We start from the raw sequence: 17,036 nt of genomic DNA, 5'->3' as shown, positions 1-17,036 counted from the left end.
TGCCTGGTATGATGACACAGTACTTACAATGTAGCAGTACAGCTACCTGGTGACAGTAACAGTTCCCTGGAGTTAAATCATTTTACAGATGCTTTATAATCGAATCAACTGGTTGTAGAGAGGCAGGAGGTTATGATGTCTACTAAACTGACTGTAATCTATTCACCTAAACAACTGCTGTTTCTAGGTTTAGACCTAGAGCACACCTTTGACTGGGTTGACTCAAAGAAGTGTACCACAAACAACAATGGAATATCTCTGAAACACAAACAGTGGTGGCTCAGGACCAAAAAGGCTTTAAGGGTCAAATATGTACCCATGACAATAGCACCGAGAAGCTTGTGATATCCACCTTACACTGCCATTTTGTTCAAACCTCTCTTGTAAAGGGTAAAATGTATCTCAAGAGACTTACTGATTGAATAAAAAAATAAAATGAGTATATTTATCAAAGCAAGTGCCATACTGCCATTTATTGAGTTCCACTGACATGGTGCAGAATGAATCAGAGGCTCAGATTTTAGTTATGCATTCCAGTAGAATAACATTCATGCCTGGTAAAGTAACAGCTCAATACAGAAACAGCAGAAAACATCTGGGTGGCCTTTCATCTGGTTTTATACGTGCAGCATGAGTATGGGTTTTACTGTTTTAAAGCTCGTGTCAGTTTTTTTTTTTTTATCATGACATCACAGAGAAAGGAAAACAAATCGTATGCATGTTCTGAGAGTCCAGCCAGAGATAAAATGATGTCCTCAAATCTGGCAAACAGAGGGTTTGGGTGGCTTGTGCTAAACAGCCTGAAAACCCTCTTTTCAATGTCCATCCTTTGTAAAAAAGAAAAAAAGTGGAACAAAGTTGTTGAAATGGTGCTTTTGGATTACCTATGCAGGACTGTAAGGCAGGCACCTTCTAGATGCATCTTTGCAGGTGACAGAAAGAGTCTCCACTGCAGGAGTTGCTACAAATACAGGCACCGACCACAGGCAACTCATAATAATGCTATTTCTAACCCTCAGTAACCCACATTCATGTGGAGCATGAATCTGCATCCATAGTAAACAAGGAGAAGCTACAGGTGTTAAAAAGAATAAAGGAATTAGATCTGTGACTGTAGCTCCTCTGGCGGTGCACGGCATGAAGACTGCAGGCAGGCCAACTGTCCACTAACAGAAACTGATACAAAGGAAATAACATGTGCTTACAGGTTTGCCTTTTTGACATCATTTTGTCACAAAAATTGTACAAAATTCGAGTGCAACAAGAACCCTTAAATAAGGCCCTGGTGATACTCTTGGCATTGCCTCATCTTTTTAAAGCCTCCTTGACACACAGCATGCTAAGTCTTATTTTTATATAATGATTCAGTCAAATCTACAGCAGAGAAATCTACACTTTTAAGACCTGCAACTGTTCCTTCTCATAATTTTAGGGTCAGGGTCGTTTAAAACCATCACACACAGGCAACACTTGTTGTCAACTCAATTTCTGACATAGATTTTATGAGATTTGTGTAGTCAAGGTAATATTGCCTTAAAAAGTTGCCATGTTGGTACAGTTTATGTGTTGTGGTTTAAATTGTCTCAGTCTCTTTAGCTTATAGAGTGCAAAATGAACACTGCACTAAAGCAGAGATTAAAGGGAGATGCAATTCCCTTTTTAAAAAAATATTTCAGTCACTCTTTTTGATTATAAAATTAAAGGTCCCATGTGTAGCATTTAGGGGCATCTATTGGCAAAAATATTGAGAACTATGTTTTCATTACTTTACAGTCACCTGAAACTAAGAATCATTGTGTTTTGTTACCTTAGAATGAGTCATTTATATCTACATATGGAGTAAGTCCTCCGCCATGTTCTACAGTAGCCCAGAACAGAAAAATCAAACACTGGCTCTAGATGGGGCCATTTGCATTTTCATGTTAGCCACCATAGTTCTCCTGTACACAAGAGAAGTTTCAGCTCTGCATCTGCTGGATGCCACTAAATCCTACACACTGAAACTGTACAAATGAACGGTGAGGATGATATTCCTCCTTCATCACGTGCATGTAAAATGTATATTCTACAAAGTTATAATGCATGCTAATATTCTGCCCACTGCTGCTAAAGTGATTTCATTCCCCAGGCAATGACAATCCGGATTCACAATGCTTTTGAGAAAACACTAAAAAAGGTAAAATAATGCATCTCTTGACAAAAGGCAACAAAAGCTACAGAGTTGCGCCTTTTTTCCTGAGAGCAACGGGGGCTCCGATCCAGGGTCATTGGTCAGGTCATAGAACCAATGTCTCTACTGTGACATAAAAAGCAACCTGACCTCAGATCACCGCCCCTCTTTAGATATACACTGTGAATAGAGAATTGAAGCTGGTTCCTTGTCAATTAAACCTGTGGCCACTTTGGTCAACAAGCCTCGTATGAAAAAAACAACAACACACAACATAAACAATAAAACATGCAACACTTTTCTGGTTCTTTAAAACGAGCACAACATACTGTAAGACAAGCCAAACCACTGGGTGTTCATTCAGGAATAGATCTTTGCATCTCCTCTCCTTTGCTACAGAGTACCTGATGCATGGTCAGTCATTATTTTTTCACAGTTTAAACAAAAAACACTGAAGCCCAAAACTCTGATAGAACAAAATACATTGGCTGGGAATAAGTAGTAATGCCCTTCATAACAACTACGAACCAGTTTGTACAGAAGTCCTAATCCTTAAACAACTCTTGTAGAGCACAACTGTGCGACTAAAACTACTGTCAAAGACGTAAATGGTGCTCAAACTGTCTGCTGATGGATCTACAGAACACAGTGAGTGACTTCAGACTCACAAAGACAGAAAAATTGGACATTCCACATCAGAAAATGGAGTTCTATAGCCGCTATATGAAAGCTTTGTTTCCCCTGAAAGACAGCTTTAAAGGCAGTCTTACAGTTTGTCCACTGAGTGATCCTTTGTGTGTTACAGTATGGGTGTTGGATGTGTGTAATGAGCTTCAGCACACAGTCAGTATTTCAGTCACTTTTTTCATTCCAAACATTTTAACTCTAATTCGTCTGTTTTAAACTCCAGGTCCGACGGGCAGTAGAGAGCTGCAGGTACAAAACGTGGTCATCCTCAGCCAGAATATGTTGACAGTAAAAAAGAAACCCCGCCTACAAAAAGGCATGAAAAACAAGAGAGTGGGCGACGAGGAAAGGAGAGGTATAAGATGCACGGCATGCAGTTGTGATGTGTGTTTGCTGCTTTCAGAGAGGATCCTCCTTGTTTACTTCTGCTCCTCGATTTCTCGTTTGACTTCCGCTACATAATGGTGATCCTTCCCGTGAGCCACCTCCATGATGGCAACCGCCTGGAGACAGACAAAAAAACATTTTAAAATAACTCAAGGACACAGCATCCACTCACTTTGCCACTTATTAATATGTAAACATGCCTTCTTCAGAGCTCTGACTCCTTGTTTCTTTTTCTCCAGCCCCAAATAGAGACGTCCCAGTTTCAGATACATAGACGCCACATTCAGAGAATAGGCCGGGTAGTGAACACTGCAGAGAGAATATAATTTATACATCAAGCTGAGCAGTGAATACAAGAGGAAACAAGATATCGTCTATAATTAATGTTACAATGGGTTTTGTTGTAGTGCTACAAAAGTTTAAAACATATAAAGCCGAGAGAGAACAACAATAAAAAATAAAAGATGTGGTAGATGTGTGTGTTGTTAACCACGGAGGGAAAATATGCTGAGTGTGAAGAAAAGGAACACAATATAACATGTGTTGTTGTGTATATATTGTAGGTGGGACAAAGAACATTTCATGGGAAAGTAAGTTATAAGTCAATAAAACATTAATGGGATGATTCTGAGTTAAAACAAATGATTAAAAGACTAAAAGAGGGATTGAAATCCTCATTCTTACAAGAACTTTGTCTTGACAAACTCAGAGGTCTGGAGAAAATCTCATTACACAACTGGGGTGACTTTTCTACAGGGCTTTATTATCTGCATGTGGACTGAGACTGACAGTAGTGCTGCTGGTACAACTGACTGACTTCACTGCATTACTGCCTCCCTGCAGAGGCCTCACAGATCAGTTTACCTGTATGGCTGAATGATCTTCTCTCCGTAGCTCATAGCTCCGTCCCAGTCCTGCATGTAGAGACAGACACCCATGGCCTGATACATCATGTGCAGCATGTAGACGTTTGTGTCTGCAAATATAGCTCCCATCTTCTCCAGGCTGAGCTCACACATCTCCAGCAGCTCACTGGGGGGTGCCAGAGAGTCAAGGAATGATGAAACACACAATGTGGAGAGGGATGACAAGGCTGGCAAGTGAAAGACTGTCCTCGATAAAGACAGAAGATAAACTGACATGCTGAGAGGGAAAAGACTTCAGAGAGAAAAACGTAAACAGGAGAGTGAAAAAAAAATGTGGGAAAGAGAAATACAGCTATAAACAGAGGAAAGGATATTCTTGTAGTGTTTTGCTCTCCTGAACTCCTCGATGACATTCTTGGCATAACGGACCATGGATTGGATTTCCCCTGGTTCTGGTGGAGAACTCAGCTTCCTGATCTCCATTTTTGCTTTGTCCTAGAAAGAGATGCAGAGAATTTATGTTCCTGTGTTCGGCAGATGTGGACAGTAGAGCTAAATTATATTTCATTCTCAAACTCATCCAAATCACCAAGGTGACACATTTCAGTCCTTGGCTGGGACTGAATTAAAAGCATCAACCTTCCATAGCCTTTGGTAAATATGAAGTGCATATGATGTACATAATAGTATGTCGTATAGAACTGGGATGCAGCTTCTCACTTTTCTTCACAGTGTATAATACAAATTCAAAGACAGGCAGACTCTCTTACAAGACCAGTGAGGACATGAACAAGGCATGAACCTGCTCTCTCTCCAGCAGACAGCAGAAACTGAGGCACGTGAGACACTTTCTAGGAAATTCCTCTGGTCAACAATGCAAAAATGTTCTGCATTCTGTATATTAAGACAGAATTTTTGTGAGGATGGGGACCTCAGGACATGCTGATTTGGCTTGGACAATAATGAATTAAATGATGCCAGTCAAACAAATCGGTTCTGACAGGATACTTTAATCTCCAGTGCAGGGAAATTACAACAGTGAATGTATGTGGTTCTGAAAATTAACAAAAGAAAAATATATTTAAACACAGTTCTTCCAAATATATGAATTTACTAGGCCCGGACAGTATCAAAGTATTAGGGTATAACGGGTTATTAAGAAATTCCGAACAGAAGCTCCTCTTTCTATTAAACTGATACAGAGATGCTGTATTGAGGAGATGTAGTACAAAGCACATGCCACCAGAGGTCAGTCTCTATTGTGGAACAGGAAACTGAAGAAATGAGAGTGGTGGGGTTTAACCCAGAAATGCATCTGCCTCTGCTTTGGAGTATTGCCACATACAACTTTATCCTAAGATAACTTCTTGCAACAAGTGTCACCAGGTCTTCCAGCAAAAAGGATGCTCATTTCCTATCTATCTATTTATTTATTCTTTGGGTCACAGGTATTTAAAGACAGTAAAACATGTCTAAGTAGGCTAATTGCATATTAGAAACACAGCGTTGTAGACTAGACAATGACATACATGCTACAATGACTTCTATCACCAGTAGCTCAGCTTATGATTTTTTTTTTTTTTTTTTTACACAAATATCTTCATGTACTTTAAACCCCAGTGAAATACAGGGAAGATATAAAGGTAAGAAAAATAGATCGCCCAAGCCAAAAATTTACAATCATAAATTTAGGCTAGCCTATCTTTTCACTCAGGAATCATTTTATAAACTCAAACTGGGAAAAAAAAATGCAAAATTAAATGGTAATTGGACCTGCACTTGAATAGTGGCATTCTAGACTTTCAACCACTCAAAGCGCTTTTACACCATGAGTCACATTCACCCATTCACACACACATTCATCCATTCACACACACATTCATACTGAGGCTACTATACAAAGTGCCATCTGCTACTCAGCATTTAACACACTGACACTGATGAAACAGCCACCAGGAGCAAATTGGGGCTCAGTAACTTGCTCAAGGATACTTCGGTATGCAGGCTAGAGGAGCCGGGGATCAAACAGCTGAACTTCCAATTAGTGGAACTGCTCTACCTCTGAGACACTGTCAAGTATGCATGTTAACATAAAATAAACTTGCTGAGCTGATTTTCACTTTACTCACTCATGCACACAAATCCTGAGGGAGAAGTTAAAAGGGGTTAATGGTCTCTGCAGAGCTTAACTGAACTGTCTGTCACTGTTCTGAGGCTGCCGCTGGAAATGTGTGTCTCGACGTTCACACCAGTCATCAGTGAGCGTGCAAAGGTGCTTTTGTACAAATATGAAAAACTTAATAAAGTAATGGTACCTTGGACTTGGTGGTGCACTCAGTACACTGGCATGCGAAGAAGTAGGAATCTAACAACCTCTCTTTCCTGTCCTCTGTTGGATAGAGCAGGTCTATGTAGCTGTTAAAGACCTACAAAGGGAGAGAGGAAGAGATGAAAACAAAATCCTGCGTCAGTCAAAACAAAGACTGTAATAAGAGTCTGTATTTCTTCATGATTGCCTGTGGTCTTTAACAGCTGCTGTCACTAAGAACTATGGGGGTTTGCTAGATGAGTGCAGTGTTTACTCACCTCGTCTCCAGGGTTTATCTCTTGAACAGCTCTGACCTCAGCCACTGTGCCTTTATAGGTCACTATGACATTAGGACTACAGCTGTGATTCATCAGTGCTACACTACAAGGACAAAAAGGAGGAGAGGCATAGAGGTTAAAAAATGATTATGAAATCAGAGAGTTGTGATCAAATTATCACATTTAACAGCTTCATGATGTTGGGATTACATTGTGGTATATGTATATAGTATGTATGCCTCCACCAACTAGTCAAGTTGCAGTTTACATCTGTCTGTTCAGACGTAAATAATGTATGTAGTGAAGACTTTAACAGAATTAAATAAACTGTATTAAGAGTATATTTGATGAAATGAGAGTCATCACTACAATGACATCTGGTGATTAATTTCCAGTGAGAAACATGCTGTCTTCCCTCAGAGACTATTTTTACAGAGGACTGATATAGAGCTTCGTCACATGGCGCAACGACAATCACGTGAACACGAGTGACCTCATGGTGAACTAACAGAGGAACAGGAGAGAACAGAAAATTGGAGCTATGACAGTAGAAAATGCTTCAAATATGGATGTTGTTGCAAAGAAGCTCGAGGTGATCTTGAGGTATCGCATTCAAAAGAATGTGATGTACATATGGACAACCCAAAAACATATTGTCTCTGGCTGACGCCAGCGCAAAAGCATAAAAACTAATATAACTGAGTGAATCAGGAGCAGCTGAGACATACACAGATTGAAACTGCACAATAATGAGAGAGTAGGAAAGGAAGGGCACTGAGGTGGAGACTGAGTTCACATGTAAGGAGACGGAGTGCGGAAAGAAGCAGGAAAAGATCATTTGACTTCATTTGTAACATGCTGACAAACACTGTCCTTTCCAACTTAATTGGTAGAGTGAAATACACTGACAAATGGATGGGCTGTTAAATGATGATGAAGTACTGACACAGCCTGCTTACTCAGGAAAAACAGCTGATCCCAAATGGGAGAGCTCCTCGTCCTCTATGGTGAAACCATTACAGTTAACCTAGAGACAGAAAGACAGAAAAGAAAGATGTGAAGACACCAACAAACAGGTGGAGACAGAGAACAGCAGGGTGAGTAGTATGATAAAACAACTTGCATCACCCACGACTCACATGTGCTGTAACACCCCCCTCCACTGAGGAGGAGGAAACCCAGTAGTAGAGATTAAATGTAGCTGTGAAATAAGAGGCCAAAGAGGCTGTCTGTGTAGCTTGGAGTAAGAAGGAGACAGCAGCACTGACAGACGGATCAAATTAAAGCTAACCGCTGTCGAGTTTAACAGACAGGACCTGTGTCTATGTATGATACAAATCCTGGTTTCACCTCAACATGTGCTTCAGTGTGTATTCGCTAACAAGAAAAGGACAACATGAGGGGAGGAAGATATAAAAGGTGTGTGAGCACAAGGATTAAGCACGTATGAGTACAAGTAGAGCACACATGTAAACACACTATATTTGCACACTGTGTGTCTTAATCTTTTGTGTATGTTGGTATTCAGCAGCGAGAAAGGTTAACAGCTGCCTATGTGTCAGCAAAAACATGTGATGCTCTCCTAACAAATCACACGACAGTAATAAAACACACCCAACCCAAATCCTGGATCATTTCGGGAACTCAAGGTTCTTTTAAAGGCCGACTCCATCTGTGCTCTTTTATGAGTTTTTCAAATGGCAACACCCAACGCCAGAAGAAATAGGCAGAAAAACATTGAGATTTGATATAATAATGTATTTATAATGTATATTAGTGTTGTCTAAAATATTGATTTATCAATACATATCAATTCTGAATATTTAAAATGGTTCCGATACTTATTTTCTGCAGTGTGAAACACTGGTACCAGCTGTTCTTTCTGGCTCTCTCTTATTGTTAGTGTTAAGTCATTCTTATATTCTCTGCTACTAACCAAGGAAATAAAAGTCTTCATTGTCATATTCATCTTTTACAGAAACATTCAATTTTATGCCCTCAATGTCAATTTTTCCACACGATATTAAAATATTGAATAAATATTATAGATATTATTATATCGAAGTTAGAAATTATGACAACAATACTGTAAATATCAGCTAATGTGCTAATTCAGCATTTACACTGTTGTGATCAAAATCATCATAATTTTTAATCTGTACATTTTTCGGTTGCTAACTACTGCATTCTTTCACCTACATAAACCATCCAAATATCACAATATTCAGCTCTTCAAGGACATTTCTGCTTAGACTAAACATTTTTCTACTTCTTCTACTTTTTAAAATATTCAGCTTTCAACCAAACAAATGTAGTGCTACAGCAGTACACTGCTCAGCTTCTGTGCCATTACTTCTGTCTGCTTTTCCAAACTGGGAGATCAATAACACATAATTCTCAAAGAAGGCTTGGCTCAGTATCAAAGATGCACATTAAGTGGCCCAGGGGGGTTATTAGAGTTGTTTTGAAAAAATGGAACCACCCTTTAAATCAGTGTATTTCTTGTTGGGGTGGATTTAGTGTTATCTAATTTTACCTGTGCAAATAGCTCAGTGAGGGCCTGTTTGTCTGGAAGGTCACTGATGTGTCTGGAGTAGAAGTGGTGCAGCGCTGCTATGTCTGTCTGGTTCATCTCGTCCTTCTCACTGTCCATCTTATCTAAATCTGGAAAAGGCACAAAACACGGACAGAAAAAGATCAAGAGAGACAATAAAGATAGACAGGATGAAAAGTAAGAACAAAGACAAAAAGGGACAGAGAGAGAACAAAAGAGTTCAGCTGGTTGTGTTGAACACTGGAGCCTAATTGGGCCACTAGCTGGACTTAAGATTTGCAATGTTCTTAAAGGGACAGTTCACCCCAAAATCAAATGCATGTCTTCCCTCTTACCTGTAGTGCTTCAATCTGGATTGTTTTTGTGCGCACTGATTGATTTAACGTGAACTGGTACTCTGTAGTAATGACATAATTTGGTTGGTGCCCTTAAAAATTACAGAGTTCGGTACCCAAACCTACTTTCTATACCTGCCAATCGTATCACCATGCACAAGGGAGTGTACATCTACTCATGGACGAGATGCTCGTGTATGTGACAGCCTAACGTATACAGTAATGGCATCCTCCTTGACTGAGCTGTAATGTTACTGTGCTGTGACATTAGCTAGCTCAGTTGTGCTAAGTGAGCTAGCAGTAGATGCATGCACCTTCTGCGTGGTGATACAGTTAGCAGGTGTAGTTTAGTAGAAAGATAAATTCCAACATGACACTGCTCACAACAAGGTCTTTAGAGCATTTTGAGTAATGGTCATGATTTCTGGAGAGAGACATTGCTGTTGAATTTTTCAAATGTATTTTTTTTTTCTTTGAGCAATACAAATTTCCAACACTCTGCAACTCACAACCACAACAATCTAAATTGATAAATAGCTCTACAGGTAAGAGGATAAATATGTATTTTTGATTTTGGGTTGAACTGTCCCTTTAAGTGTTTGAGGAAGTGCTTTCATTTGAAAGAAGACGAATTACTAAACAGGAAAATGAAGACCACGCTGGTATGAAAAAACAAAACAAACAAACAAAAAAAAACCCCACACACATAATAAAGGCAAGACATAAAAAATAAAGTGTACTATTCATTCAGAATTTTATCAGTATGTGTTTTGTGGTTGTTGCTCCACATAGGAATCACTCAGTGTTACAAGGTGTAGAATGTCCCACTGCTGTAGGCCATGTGTCATTGTCAGTCACACACACACAGACACACCCACACCCACACAGACACACACCCACACCCACACCCACACCCACACACAGACAGACAGACTGGTGGCAGCAGGCAGCAGCTGGCCACTGATTTGCTTTGTGTGCATGAGAGACAGGTGTGAAGGTTAATTCTGTGACAATCCTCTGATGACACATCTGAGCCTGCAACAACCGCTCAGACTAAATGATAATACCAGGTGGAGCAGACAAGACAGTTTGTGAGCACTTACATGCAACAAAGTCTCGTCTTGAGTGTCTAACAAATACGCTCTTTTATCAAGTTACAGTGTTTGATGATGCCACAAAGCTCAGCTTCCTCTGTTGTATTTAAGTAAGGGCTGACATAACGGAGCACATATGTTAACATGTTAGAGCTTCTCAGCCACAGTCTACCAGAGAAGAGGGTTGAGTACCTTGCTCAAGGGCACAGTGGCAATAGTTTTTAAAGGAGGGTAGAGAACATGAAATTACAGCACCCAGAATCTTGGGATTTAAATCCCCGAGCTCTGCAGACTTAAAGTGAATAAAAAGAGACAGAACCAGGACTGGAGGCTACAGCAGAGGATATTAATAGACACACTGCTACAACTGCAGAGACACAGGAAAAAAAAAAAAAAAAAAAAAATCACACCATGTGTAACTAAAAGTGCACACAAATGTAACTAAACATACACGCTCATGTATTCACACACACACACACACACACACACACACACACACACTTACTTACGGGCTTCAAATTCACTGAGCAGTAGCAGCCTTTCTGAAGGGGTGCGCTCTGTTGTGACTTTCTGCAAGTAAATTGTTTTTGGTCAAAAATGGGCAAAATCATGACAATAAAATACCAAATAATCTATTTTTCTTTCCTCAATGTTTATGCTTTATTATAGCTAATGGCTTTGTTAGAGACTTTCAGGCCAATTAAGAAGACATTAAAACACAATAAAACGCCAGCTGAGCACAAATGGCTTCAGGAACTGTGGTGTTCAGTGGCATCAACACAGAGGTAACATTACAACGCAGCAAGGCTATGTTCACATGGTAAGAGTACAGTTTGCTTTGATGTGACTCACAGAGTGTGTTTAATGTGATCAAAGCTGATGTCACCTTTCTGAACTGCAGTACTTGAATAGCAAAGCCTGACAGTGGTGATGCTTCTGTGACATGACTCATGCAAAAGTATACAAATGAAACTGATGAGTTAAGTCATTGCTTTGCTGCTCCAGCGGCTCACGGCTGGTTTATTGCATTAAATATGTTCTAGCTCATAACATTTACTTATTATCAGGCCAGCCACTGCATATTATTTGACTCTTTATCTTCTTTTAATGTATCTTAAACTAAGGTTTTAAACTGTGTTGACTTTTGGTCACAACCTCACACAAATCCTTTTAGCCATCCGCTCTCAAATACTGGCTGGTCCTTTTGAGTTTTCTTTGCACTTCAGACGACAGGAAAATCACATATAACTAATAACATTACTGCTGCTTCATTCCCTTCAGAAGTGCTGGTGAGTCAGACACAGTAGTACACCAACTTTCAAGGGGAGGAGGCAGGTTGGACTTGCCTGGGTCCAGACCTGCCAATCTACCCACTCCACCAAGTTGGCTGATTCTTCTGGCATTGTGACATGAGACAGCAGTTTCTCAGTTAAAAAAAAAGATCCAATGAGTGCGCCGGAGGGGGACTAATGACATTGTCAAGCTGTTGTCAAACGGTGCACTGGAACCAGTGAGGAGAAAAAACATAGATAGATGCTGCTATTTAGGCTGCTCTAAATCAAACTGTCTTCACATTATCAAACATTGTAGTTTGCTTTTACTTCGCTCCAACCCACTTTTGAAACTTTGGCAAAACCAGTATGTTACCCATCAGTGTGGACTTAAAATTACATTATATTTAGGTGGATTTGTTTGGTTCTAATGATCGGTTAGGGAAAATTGATTCCCCCTTCCTGAGGTTAGAGCAAACACAATGTCAGACTGAAGATAGAAATGAAGTGTAACAATTCTGTTTAATATCAGACAAAAGTCGTGCCTGACGTTGCTAAGTGACCACAACCTTCTTACCAAAAATCCCAACTTCGTGCGCCATGCTTAGAAGCCAATTTTCGTAGTAGCCAAACAGTGAAATAACAACTTCTGGGACTTTTTCCCATAGACTTACATTGCGAAAAAGATGTCTGTAAATTCAGTGGAGAGATTTTTTAGCGTCACAACCCCTGGAAAATGACTTGTTAGGGATTTGGTCTGATAACATTAAGAAAGTCTAGGAGAGCTGCACAATTACATCATTTTATTCCCATTCAAGTTAGCAGAGGGCTAAATCGGAACTTGACTAGTTGTTTATCTCATAGTGCAGCCATAGTGCCCTGAAAAACATGCGCTCGGGAACAGTTGCCCATCACTCTTGCTTTTAAGGCTGCCTTTTAAGTTATTATTAACTTTAAAAAATTATTAATTTTTGCTTTCATCTTTGTTCTAGTTTTGTTTTCAGTATCATACGCATTAATAACCAAAGACTGAAATTTCAAAATGCGTTTTCTCACATTTCTGTCTGTGTCAGCTCCTCACAGTATTGATTATAAACTGAGGAGGATCATGTATAATTTCACATAGATCTCTTTTCTCCCTTTGCTTGCAGTTATGTTTAACATTCCCTGGGAAAATATCCATGTTGCTCCAAATAAAAAAAGTCATCTCTGAATGTTAAATGTTCCTGCTCCACTTTTTATTACTTTACCTGTTTCATGATGATTCGAGCCACCAGTCTGACAGTCTCTGATGGACACCAGTTTTCCCCATAGGCACACATAGCTACACACTCCGGCTTATGCATGGACCAATCGCCTCTCTGCATAAATACACACACAGAAAAAGACAGAAATAGCAACAGTTAGTGACCCCTCATTATTACAGTGAGTAATCCCACTCAACAGGACACCACATGTGAGACAAAAGGCAGAAATGTGAGAGAAAAAGAGAGAATTAAATTAACACAATGGATGATTTTATTATCACAAAGCAAATTATCCATCTATCGATCTCTCCTCTCTGTCATAAACGAAAACTCCCCAGTTTTACTGCAGTGCACAGAGTGTGTTTTGTGCCATGAAACTATAAGTAGACAGAGGCAGAGGGAGGACAGACCAAATCGTCATAGCAACAGCAGCGTGACCGTGTGCTCTCTCCGTCTCTTGCTGCCTGCTTGGAGCTGTGCTGGAGCCGCTCTCACTGTGTAGTCCAAGGTCTCAGGGTGAATCACAAAAATTATAAAAGAAGTTCTTTCAAATTTACTCTACGTCATTGGTGCCGGTGAAGCAAAATGCTCATCCTTTGGTAATACGTGAATGTGCACAAAGGGATTGAAAAATAAGTCACCTGCTCGATTGGTACATTTCTGACAACAATAAATGGCTTGGTCTCTGCCTTTTCTCGTTCTCTTTGTCTTTCTATTTGAAAAATGAAGACTAAAACGGGTATTTGTAGTTAGTACCACAAAAATTACTGTGTTCGGCGTAAAATGTAGTCACGATCAGTTCCTGTAGTTAACTGTGGAAACTGGGACACATCAATCGCACACAGAAACAAGAGGCCCTCCTTGTAAATGCAAAAAAGGAAAAGAGAACATTCTTACCTGACAGTCAATGTTGCAGTAGTAGGCCTGCTTACATTTGCCACACTTAAAAAGGTCTTCTCTCCTGTAATGACATAAAGACACAACACGTTACTCCACTACAGCTGTAAAATAACACACCTCATCTGGGACACATGATGCTTCTAATTGTAATGCAGTGTTAAAAGACTTTTGACTAATATAGTTTTTACCCCATGACATTTAAATACTTGGTATATTCACTGCTGAAGGTAGATAATACAGAAATTTTCAGTTGCTGTTAAACATGCTCGTCAGTGACAGTGAAAGCTAACCCCAGAATCACTCTCATTTTGGAATGAGCTTTTTTGGCTTGGCAGTTTCGCCTCACTGTATTTGCAATTTTTCAGCGCTGTGTCCATGATTTTTTTGAGGTCATGCACCTGGTTGCAACCCTTTCATAAAAGCTGACCTCACCTGTGCCCAGGAACTTCCCAAATACAGCAAAATAAAAATAAAATATGAATATATAGGCAGAGTCTCTGCAGATAAACACACTGCAACACACTTTTAGTGGGTCATAAGTGATGATTGAGAGGGATTACTTTTGTATGAGCGTATTAGGGCTGAATATTATATAAAAATTTTTTACCAGTACCAATACCAATACCAGTGCCCTTAAAGTGATACCAATACCAATAGTGCTTTTTTTATATATATATATTTTTTGTCTACTTCATTTGATAACCATCATGTGAATGGAAACATTCAGTTGCATGAAAGGCCACCTAGGCATGTAGTATAGCCATTCTTGTGGATGTTTTGGTGGCATCTTGGCACGTTGAAGCCAACTCCGTCTACTGGCCACGACTTCACCACACTACAGACTATATAGGTTGTAACTGCTGCAGTAGTGGACTAATCACATGTTGCATTCAATTAAAGATTGTCTGCGAGCAATACCATACAAATACTATTTTTTTCTAGATCTGGATACAAAAAGGGTCAAATGTAGGTTTCGTTTGGGGAAGTTTTGTTACTGCTATGTAGTGGGTTATTTCTGTCACTACTTTTGAGGTATTGAGTACCAATACCCAGGCAGAGAGTCTATACATTGGATTTAATAAAAATCCTTTATAGCATACCTTTAAACTAGCGGTGAGTAAGACAATCTTGCAGGTTTGTTTTAGCACTGTAACAAAACGTGGGATGCACAGATGCTCAACACATAAGCCCAAATACCAAGAGAATTAGTTGCATAAACTTGAGTGTTATTCATAAAATTTCCAGTTACATTCATAGCCATTTCTACAGACATTTCCAGCTTATGTTCATGCAAAAAGAAGTCATTTTGTAAAACAACAGGTATCAAAGATCACTATTACAGCAAGACACATACTCATTCAGAGTGTTTCTGACTGTATAGGAGCAAATACACACACACACACACGCACCCTGGCCTTCTCATTCATTGCTTGGCTCCTCCTCTCTGGGGACACATGGACAACTATATTTAGCACCCTAACCTTTTACTGCTCTACAAACCTTGATGGCAGCCTGGGTAGGACGCATGTGTGAACGAAAGTGTGAGGGTGAGGGTGAGAGTTCATTTAACTCTTAGAAGTCTCATAAAGAGTGCCATCAGATCTCAAACAGGACAAGTAGGCAAGATAAAGGGCTGAACTTTGAAGGTGCTGTGCACTGCAGTTTAACCTGATTTGATGTTTTTGACACAGTATGCCTACACACACCCACACATGTCAATACTCTGTACATGTTGTAGGCTGCACTTTCCAGCCACTCCACAGCCTACACGGTTACTGGAGCAGGAGACTACAATAAATGACTGAAATTCATGTTCAGCTGATGAGTGAGTGAAACTTTGAAGCTAAGAATAACAAAGGCAGATTCTGATATCATGAAAACTGCAGGTTGGCTTGCTACGGCTTGGCTTTCAGGTGCATATAGGCATGTGTGAGATTTGTAGTTTAATAGAGGGTGCTGTTTAAGGAGCAAAGATGGGTAAAAGTGCACACTGTGACATAATGGACAGGTTGAAAAGTAGTGAAATGCTCCTTAAAGTGAGCATACTACCTGTGATTATCTTATTAAGGACTATATGATAGCATATAAATAGACCCATTGAGAGTACAGGAAAGTAGACACACTAAATTCTGGCTTTAAAACTACCAGAACTGTTGTTGTACGTGAATGTTAGTGTCGATTTCAGATTCTCCTGACTCTGCAGTGCTACAAACAAATGCTGCAGTGTCAGTCAGGTGAGCTGCCTCACCGCACTGACCCATTTAAGTCTGCACCAGCTCGGTAGGTGTCCAGAGGTTCACAAGCTAACCTAGCTTAGTAAAGAGGTTAGCCAGCGTTCAACTGGACACACCACGCGCTGTGTTTCTGTTTCAAGCTAGGCTAAAAATAAACACCAGCCTGGAGGTAACTGTCGCTGAGGTGTTTTATCAGCTGTTTTCTAGAGGTAAGATGTTACCTGGTGAAGCAGTGCTCACAGTGCGCTCCCCTCTCATTCACTGTCAGCACGTACGAGTAGGCAGGGCAGGCGAACACCAGCTCCCCCACCGCGAAGTGCCTCACCGCCCGCAGGCCTCTGCCGCGGTCCGGGCTCAGGAACCTCTCCGTCCCCTCTATACCTTCGTTCTTCATGGTTTCTTCTGTTTACGGTTCTCCTGTCAGAGCCTACCGACCACCACCTGTGTGTGCTGACTGCTGTCTCTAATCAGCTTCTGCCAGAGACCCGTCTTCTTCCCCGGTCCCCTGTGTGTGTCCCGTGTGGCTCTCATCGCCCCCTGCTGGAGAGGCGACGGCACAGGCCGGCAACTAGTGTCCACCTAGGTTATTAAAATTAAATATAACTAAACTAAAAAGCAAAACTAGACGTGAAAAAACATTTAAAAAAATAAATACAATAAATAAATAAAATAGAATTAAATATTTAAAATTAGACTGAACCAACG

The 17,036-nt window shown here is 40.2% G+C and overlaps 1 protein-coding gene across 2 annotated transcripts; it reads right to left on the bottom strand.

Annotated features, from left to right (window-relative positions):
- Positions 1–463: 463 nt before the first annotated feature.
- On the bottom strand, positions 464–16,837 carry smyd2a (SET and MYND domain containing 2a). Of its 2 annotated transcripts, XR_007451754.1 has the most exons (13): positions 16,553–16,837; positions 14,095–14,158; positions 13,201–13,311; positions 11,189–11,249; positions 9,233–9,360; positions 7,656–7,723; positions 6,697–6,799; positions 6,426–6,536; positions 4,485–4,605; positions 4,109–4,283; positions 3,445–3,553; positions 1,161–3,360; positions 464–1,105 (listed from the first exon to the last, which is right to left on the bottom strand). XR_007451754.1 is itself a non-coding variant. In XM_049604555.1 (12 exons), exons 1-12 carry the CDS (start codon positions 16,723–16,725, stop codon positions 3,277–3,279), a joined length of 1,308 nt encoding a protein of 435 aa, XP_049460512.1. In that variant the 5' UTR covers positions 16,726–16,837; the 3' UTR covers positions 464–3,276. The 2 variants fall into 2 exon arrangements, 1 of the variants encoding a protein (XP_049460512.1); XM_049604555.1 differs by having other exon boundaries at positions 464–3,360.
- Between the last annotated feature and the right edge of the window lie 199 nt (positions 16,838–17,036).

The sequence above is a fragment of the Epinephelus fuscoguttatus genome, linkage group LG2, assembly GCF_011397635.1.
Source record: "Epinephelus fuscoguttatus linkage group LG2, E.fuscoguttatus.final_Chr_v1".
Classification (NCBI taxonomy): Eukaryota; Metazoa; Chordata; class Actinopteri; order Perciformes; family Serranidae; genus Epinephelus; species Epinephelus fuscoguttatus.
Note: the sequence above shows the minus strand (reverse complement) of the source record. Positions and strands in the feature narration are given on the sequence as shown.

What these genes read in the sequence shown, in the direction of transcription:
- smyd2a (XM_049604555.1), bottom strand. Translation starts at nt 16,725, where the DNA reads ATGAAGAACGAAGGTATAGAGGGGACGGAGAGGTTCCTGAGCCCGGAC. An exon ending in CTCGAATCATCATGAAACAG is followed by an intron (nt 11,250 to 13,200) that starts GTAAAGTAATAA and finishes ATTTACTTGCAG; the next exon opens with AAAGTCACAACAGAGCGCAC. An exon ending in TCACTGAGCTATTTGCACAG is followed by an intron (nt 7,724 to 9,232) that starts GTAAAATTAGAT and finishes TTCTGTCTCTAG; the next exon opens with GTTAACTGTAATGGTTTCAC.